Source organism: Bacillus rossius, chromosome 7 (assembly GCF_032445375.1).
Source record: "Bacillus rossius redtenbacheri isolate Brsri chromosome 7, Brsri_v3, whole genome shotgun sequence".
Classification (NCBI taxonomy): domain Eukaryota; kingdom Metazoa; phylum Arthropoda; class Insecta; order Phasmatodea; family Bacillidae; genus Bacillus; species Bacillus rossius.
This window is the reverse complement of record NC_086335.1, coordinates 13,413,268-13,421,958: the sequence shown is the minus strand read 5'-3', so window position 1 is coordinate 13,421,958 and position 8,691 is coordinate 13,413,268. Positions and strand designations below refer to the sequence as shown.

At 28.3% G+C, this 8,691-nt stretch overlaps 1 protein-coding gene across 1 annotated transcript in view; it reads right to left on the bottom strand.

Moving 5' to 3' along the window:
• Positions 1-516: 516 nt before the first annotated feature.
• The window catches only part of LOC134533678 (protein CEPU-1-like), a 381,962-nt gene continuing 373,787 nt past the window's right edge, over positions 517-8,691 (bottom strand). Inside the window, exons 7-8 of the mRNA XM_063371224.1 lie at positions 6,482-6,568; positions 517-1,244 (exon numbers count right to left, since the gene is read on the bottom strand). Of these exons, the coding sequence (XP_063227294.1) occupies positions 1,108-1,244; positions 6,482-6,568 (224 nt within the window). The 3' untranslated portion in view covers positions 517-1,107. The remainder of the gene's footprint in view (positions 1,245-6,481; positions 6,569-8,691) is intronic.

Genomic DNA, 8,691 nt, shown 5'->3' with positions numbered 1-8,691 from the left:
AGCAGGACTGACAGTTTTTCACATAAAGAAACTTCATTTTGGTTGTTAAGGTCCTGCTAATGTAGAATACATTTTGATTTTAAATCTTCACTTAAATTAAATACATTCTAGTATAAATTCTAAGATTTAGTTTCCTTCTGCGATTAGAAGAAAATATATTAAATTTCTAGTACATCTGTAATAAATAACGATATTCCAACACAAAGTTAAAAAATTACAGTAAGAAACATAACTATACCTTAAATTTTTTTGTACAAAATATATCTTGGAAGTTTACGGTTTTAAGAATGTAATATTAAAATGAATGAGTGTAGAGACAATTTTTTATATATAATTTTTTTGTGGTATAAAAGTGATAGAAAAATATTTATGAAATAAATAGCTTTAATAATTACAGCTTACATCATTTAGTTTGTGTTTAATTATTATTTAATTTTTAATATTAATAAATAATATTTACAAAATTAAAAAATACAAAACATATTTAATCATTTTACAATAATTTAAAATTATAAGTAATTGTACATAAAATAATATTGGTTTTATTTTCATCCGGAAATCCAAGTAAATATATTTAAATACTTTCAACTAACAAATAATACTTTATACTTAGCTCAACTAAATGTTTAATGCGTCATTTGTATTATCCTGGAATAATAAAATAAAATGTAAAGGCATAGGTACTTCCTTAAATTATTGGAGCCATCAGAAATGCATGAGTTCAGTCTTTTGTCTACAATGTTCTACAGCGTCCACGAAACATCTTCATGTCATACAAATATTACCTTAAAGCACTAACCAATTTATATTATGTGTTTCAGCCGCGCACAATCAATCTAGTGTTTTCTCACTTTTATTGTCTTGAGTAAAAATTGTGCACACTCCGAAGAGTAAATTGAATACACCCGACGACGCGCTTGGAAATAAAAGCGTTCGTCTGAGCAAAACTATGAGATACAGATATGTATAGTGAAGACAGCGAACCATTCAGCTGTGGTCCGATCGCGATTATTTACACGGGGTAACAAGCACAGACTCTGTTCACATGCTGGCGCGGAGTGCTCGTCGTCTCCGCCAACCACGCAGAAGCTGGGGAACAAAACACGACTACGAAGTGGCGGGCAGAAGGAAGCGAACGGAGAAGGCAGCGACTAGAAAAACTGCCGCTGTAGAAGAGGGTTTCGCAGTCGCTGAAGCGTCAAGAAGGTCCATGGATTCTCTTGATCTGCCTCTCAATTTCATGTCTGTGAACAAGAAAATAAAATATATTTATGAGCTCACAGATGCCAGGCGGACCTTGCAAAGAGAAGGATCCCTACAAGTTGGAGAGCTACAGTCTTTCTCAAAAAGATAATCACTTTTAAGACTAGAACTCTTAAATGATAACATTTATCTTAAAAGACAGCTGTAAGGAAGTACTTTCTGTACATGAATTTTAGTTTTTACATAATGGTAGATTTGTTTGTAAAGTGATACAGAGGTAAACATATGATATGGCAAAAATTTTGTTCGAAAGGATATATTTCTTAATTTGTAAATTCTAGATGCAAATAATGTTCCATGGAATTTTATGATCAAAGAAACTATGTACGCCCGTATGCTGGACTAACATTTCGACCAATTTTTTTAACGGTATTCCACAAATAAAGAAGTGACAAGGTAAACATTTTATATCCATAAACTATGTTATATATCAAACATATGAATCTGGAAAAACGACATTGAGAAAAAATAATTCACTCACAGTATATAATTCATAATTTTACAATTTACGGTTATTAAACATACAAAAAGATTTGAAATGTTAAATTAGTTTTTATAGTAAAAAACATGCCTCCGAAGCTAACGCCTTTTCAATAATTTAAATTTAAAATTAAGGCTTTTAAGAGTGTTTCAGTTTAAAAAACAAATAATTTTATTTCCAAAGTAAATAATCATGATTTTTTTTTATTTTCCGTTATCGTTTTATTTTTTGTGCTTCATACAAAAAACATATTTTATCACTATCCGAATTTTCAACCCTAAATATTACAATTGGGTTTCTATTTCTTTTCTAAACATAAATTCTCTTTATAGAAAATTTTAAAGGGAAAAGCGAGAAAATGGGCTTTGAAGAAAATTCATAGAAACCAAAATAGTGGGAATTTAATATTGATTAGAAATTCTCTACCTGAAAGAACGAAAACTATATAAAATTATTTTTGAAAAAAAAAAAATTATCTCCAGACAAATTCATTCAATATCTGACACATATATCGCACATTCACCAATTATTTATATCGCATATGGTAATATGCATTATATTTTATAATTTTCTGTGGTTATTTCCCCCGAATTATAAGACATTATTTTTGAAGTCACTCCTTCCTTTCTCATGCCATTCTGTTAATACTATGTATAGTTATACTCATCACTGACCTAATGAACGCGTAAAGCTGTAGGCTATATAATTTTCATTGCTCTTTGCTAACTTGTACCTCCTTGCATTACTACCCAGTCCGTGGCGCAATAATGATTTCATGCACTTAATAAAACATTTTCATTGCTCTTTGCTAACCTGTTTCTCCTAGCATTGCTGCCAAGTCCGTGGCGCAAAAATATTTTATCTAAATCTTGGTGTTGGATATGCCATTTTCCTGCACATCATTGGAGTTGAGTATCTCAAATTAATGGTTCTGTGGGTTAGTTCATCTGTATAATTCTGTTTGTGAATGGAATGTTTTTGACCATTATCTTCCCATATATATATATTTATATATATATATATATATTTATATATATATATATATATGAATGTATGTGTGTGTGTGCGTGTGCGCGCACCCATTATCTTACCTTATGTCATTCTGTCTTTGAATGATTACTGTCATAGTTAGTGAATGGGCTTACTTTTTTGTTGGTATAATCTTTATATGCAATGTAATTTTAAATACATATTTTATTGTTCAATATATCTTCGCACGACCAACATTATGTGGCTATATGTCACGATCAAGAGTTGCAATTCAAGTGAAAGTGTATATTGAATAAATAAAGAGCAACGAAAATTATTGAATCATCAGGGACAATTAATGCACTTGCAATTAATTAAAATATATTGAATTGAATTCAGAATGAATATTTAGTGTACATTAAATTAAACAGTTTTTATAGATATCATTTTTCAACGTGTGCTTTAGGCACCTAACAGTTAACTAGAATTACATAAGAAATCAAATATTAAAATCAAATTTAATAAAACTGTTTGAAGTTTAACTTCTTTGTGTGCGCTATGGAAAATTGGTGAAGGTGAATTTTTATTAAAAATTATTTATAATATCTAACATGTGTACATAAGTAAACAATTTTTTTTACTTTAGCCAGTTAATCAATATCACTGATCTAAAGCATCATCAAGAATCGTATGTTTATTTGATTATTCGTTTTTATTCTTCTGTTATAAAACTTCACTGACGTATGTCCATTTTATTCCCAAAAGTCATATGTATTTTAATGATTTTGCTCATATGATTCTGAGTTTAAATGATTTATGTGATTGGATTTTTGAAAGGTCTTTCCTTTTTGGCTGATATTATGTTAATAATAAATGAAATATGAAATATCTTTGTCACTAATTCACTGACTCCATAACGCTAAAGAGATATGTTTACCTTAGAGACAGGCATATCATGAAGCAGAAATTTTAGCCTACTCCATAGAGACAGAAAATGTAAATGTTATAAACAAGTAACATTTGAAATAGAGCTAAAAAAGTGGAACACGCCTTAGTTATTAAAGTGTTATTTGTATTCGTGATTTTTCAATGGGTACCTTGGGCACCTTACGAATAACTATGCTTATAATGACTAAAAAGGCTGAAATTTTAATAAAATATAAGCTCTAAACGAAAAACAGTGAAAACTTTTTTCCATTTTGGAAATTTAAGTTTGCATCACTAGGAATCTGTTGATGATATTTTGAATTTTTACTTTATTATTGTACTCATACTTATTTTAATAAGGCCCTTTTGAAAATCTTGGTTTTTATTTTTAAAATATGCTTATATTTTTTAAGTTTATAATTTTATTTTTAAAAACTGTAGTATTTTTATCTTTTTTTTGTAAATATGTGTTTGAATGCCGAAACGTTTATGTGGCCGATATGCTTTTTTGTAGTTACATGCTTTTGAATTTTCATAATATATTATTCAGTTGTGGTTACTTAATTTCTTGCTGCTAAAATTATCTTCAAATAGCACAGATGAAATTTATATATATATGACATTTATTTCAAATTTTTTTTTTATAATTTCATTCATATATAAATCAGAAATGATTATTATCTGCACGATATTAAAATAAATTGTTTTTGAAAAATCTTTGTGTTTATTTAAATAAAGTAATTGCTGTATTTATCATTTTTCAACGTGTCCCCTAGGCGACTTACAACTCCCTAGTTGTTTAAATAACTTACAAGATAAAATATTATTAGTACACTAATTATTTAGTTTTTTCACTTAAAATAAATGTCATGAAAATAAAATTGTCTATATAATAAACATGTATTCATAAGAACTAAAATACGTTATTTGCGAAATTTCCTTTTCATTTACTTTCCCCTTATCAATCAATAATATTTAATCTTGATAGACTAATACAGAAATGTGATATTTTTACTCTTGTTTATAATATATTTATATGATTGAATAACACAAAGAAGTTTATTATTAATTATCTATGATTAAATAAGAATAAACAAATTAAATAAATGCGACATTTAGGATTGAGTGAAAAAGAGGGGATGAAAATATTAGGAAGCATCCGATGAATGACTGAAAACACTTTTTTTTTAAATGTTAGAAAATTATAATGAAGTGTACATTCAGGTGCATTGACAAAATATTTATACTGAAAGTTATTAAATTAAATTAAATTTATTTATTGGGTTCCACAACTGGAACCAACATAGGTCATTTCTGATTATGTATCTATTAGTAAAAGATATCATTTACACACCAGTTACTTATAATGTAAACGTATAACAGACATGAAAATTGTTCTGAATAAGCAATGTAAAAAAAGTAAGAATGATTTAAGATTTTTTGTTGAGAAGCAATTGTAAAAATAATGTTAAATTAAGAGAATAAAAATTAATTCAATAAATACATAACAAAGATTATAACAGTGTTTTGAACAAATAAAAACTCTAAGAATTTAATCTTTTGAGAGAGAAAAAGCTTTATTTCAAAAGTATTAAAAATCTTAAATATGTCTCAATTAAATTCGATAAAAAATAAGAATCAGTTAAGTAAGAAATCAAATTAAATTTATAAAAATAAAAAAGCGGAATAGTTTTTAAATCTATATTTAAAATATGGCGTGCCGCAATTTTCGGTTAGCTATAAAATTTTTCATGGTATGCTCTATGATTTGTAACTTTACTCCCTCAGAATATGTTAAATTTTGAAAACTTATCATAATGATATAAAGTCTCCAATTCCTCCTACCTCAGAGCTACTTTCCTAATGCCTGGGGTTCGCCTAGTAACGTAATTCAATAATAACTTGTGAAATGTTTTTTTTCTGTTGCCATGTAAATCTGTTTTGTAATATTTCAATAAGAAGTATTTTAGAACTATTTTAAAATTTTTTTAATAACAATTAGGTTACCTTAATTAATTAAAAAATATGTTATATTTTTATTGTTATTTTTAACTGTAACTTTCTCAATGTTGATCAATTCAGTAAACGTAAAGTGGCCTATTCAGAAACAAGATATATTAAAGAAAAGGTAAAGCCAAAGTAAAAGAAAAATAAATTCTCAAGCTAGAATTTATTTAGCAGAAAATATTTCAGTATACCATACCTTCAGTGAAACTGCTAAGATTTTCAGTTACTTCATTTTCTTTTGTCATTTAACATACAATTGCTCAATCAATTATTTATAAGTGAGTTTATAATTTCTATTGTTATATGGATAATATTTTACCAGGGAACAAATAAATACTGCATTTTAAGTGGATACAGTTCTGGCAAATTGGCCACTATGATTAAGAAAAATTATTTTATGGAGGGTACTTATTGTGGATAATTTTTGTTACCATATGTGGTATTTCTATTCCGCAATTTTTTTCTTTCATTTTAATAGTGTTTTATCATAAAAACTACTTTTTGGTTAATAAATAGTTGCGTACAATGATACAGCGTTTAATGGAAAAGACTGTCAGTAAATAACTAAATAATTAATTAAATGTTTCCAAATTATTAAATATAAAGTTTTTAGTTAAAAGCTGTAATTAAAAATGTGAAGTGTTTGTATGGATTTATAAGTAATGTAATTTACTTCCTTAGAGTACATTTAAATTTAAATAATTTATATACATTTATTTATACATTAATTTAACGCCGGTCAAACGACTAAATCCAAAATAGGCTGCCGCTATACCAATATAAAAACCATAAAATATAAATATAATAATATAAAACCATTAAATTCAGTTTTACCTTTGTGCTTGGCAATCTGCTGAGGATCAGACATTCCTAGAATTTCGTTGGGACCCTGGTTCCCATCGTAGTCTGAGCTAAGTTTTCCTGTAAAAGAAAAAAATTTAAATATTGTCACTCTACATAAGCAAACATTTTAAAACTAAGAAATTGCTGTAAAAAGCTGAAACAAAAAAATTAAATTACATATAAATGCAAAGTCAGTATTTGAGAAACCATTTTCTGTTACCTCAATTCATATTTATTTTTAGATAGTAGTAAATCTGTGTATTTTAGGTCATCACAAATAATTTTATTTATACATATTTTTAAAATTAATTATTAGTGTCTGTAATTCTTGTATATTTATTTTGTATGAAATACTTACAAAATTGTTCGGTTTTTTATAACCTAAATAAATTTTAATTAGACTCTCCAAGATTTTCGGATATCCGTCCTGACCTCCCCCCCCCCCCCTTAACAAGGTTAATCTTGGTTTTAATCTATATGGTAAGACTCTGTATGAAGGTAGTAAAAATCTTTAAACAATCACTGTGCAAAATTACTTGTGTGTAATAACAGATAACTAATGAAATGAAAAATTAATTTCATTCGACAAATTAAATTCCACGTTTGAACTAATTCCATAATGAAAGAATATGATAATAAGAAATCAACTGATAAACATCTAAATAAAAATATATTAATCGCCGAATGTGTTGCTAAGCGCAAAACTCGAGAACAGCTCGATCAATTTGGCTTTTTTTTTCAAATGTTCCTTAAGGCACATGGAATGTTCTTATGGAGAGAAAAAACGTAAATTTCCGACGAAAATAGTAAAAACAACACTTTTCTTTTCCCATACACCACAGAGTACATTAAAACACCCCAGCTGTCAAACATTTTACGTCAATCAAAACAAAACAAAGGCGCGTTAGTATAATCTTTGGTATGCCTTCAAGTTGATTGGGCTGTATGGATATTAATCTTGACCTGGCCAAAAATAAGTTTTAAGAAAAAATGGTTTCCATGTCAAAAATAAAATAATACTACTGACGTACGTGTCATCATTAATTCATATGTGCGTGACATTTTATTGGTTGTTTTTAAATTGTCACTTCTCTCGAAAACCAATTGTGTGTTTATTTGTTCAGTGGGTTTACATTTATACCCATGCCGTGTATTAGACGCAGGCGCAGCAATTTGGGTTGAAGAACACAAACGCTACAAACAAGATAATTTTCAATCTAATCGGATGGCACAGCAACGTGAAGAGCGAAATGAAATTGAAAGGATTAGAATATTACAATCACATGCAACGCGTCGTTTTCAAGCTGCAGTCAGTTTTTCACGAGCGGCTTTCAGTTACGATGAATCAATTAAATACAGTTCCTACCAATTGGGCCGTTGCACTTCGTAACGTTGCATGTACTCAAACTGTTTCAAGAGTTTTTTTTTAAACATCATGCTGGCTCAATTTTGTGAAAATTGAAAATATTTTCTTTCTTATGTAATATTTTTTATTTATAAATATTTTAATATAAATTGTGAAAAATGTGAAGATTATTTGTAATCTTAAGTTAAGTGTTTCATGATATACAAGAAAAAAAAACATTTATTTAAAAACCAGCACAAACTATAAACATTTTTAAAATTAATATTCAATTACCTTAAAAAATTTCGTTTACTTTAGCTGAGATGTATTATGTTTAATTTTTTGTTTACCAAGTTTGACATCTTGTGTCACTTTCTATTGCTAGCTTCTTAAAGAAAAGGCCTACTTTGACATTTCTACTTTCTTGTCGGTCAGCCATCATGTTAACATCGCAATACTTAGTAAATGTTTAAATCCGCTGGATTATGCAGTGACTTGATAACCGCTTACCGCCTTTTGGGTGAGTTTTCTTTCTTGATTACCGCGGAATCATGTAATGGATTGATTTTTGGTCGATGTGTTATATTTGTTAATTTTTGTAATTTCTTTTAGCGGTCCTTGTGTGGCGTGAGATATCCAGGCCATGCTTGCTTTAGTCCATTAAGTACGGGACGGGAGTGAGCCTTTCTCCTCCTCTATTGGCATCAGGATGCAGCCTACTTTTTCAGGAAAGATAAATAATTCTCTTTCGGCTTCAAGCATGTTTTGGTATGAATGTTAATTTTCTATCGGACTTCTGCAAATCTATCATCGCATCGAAAAAAATTAAATCCATCAAGTGAAAGTACCTTTTCTT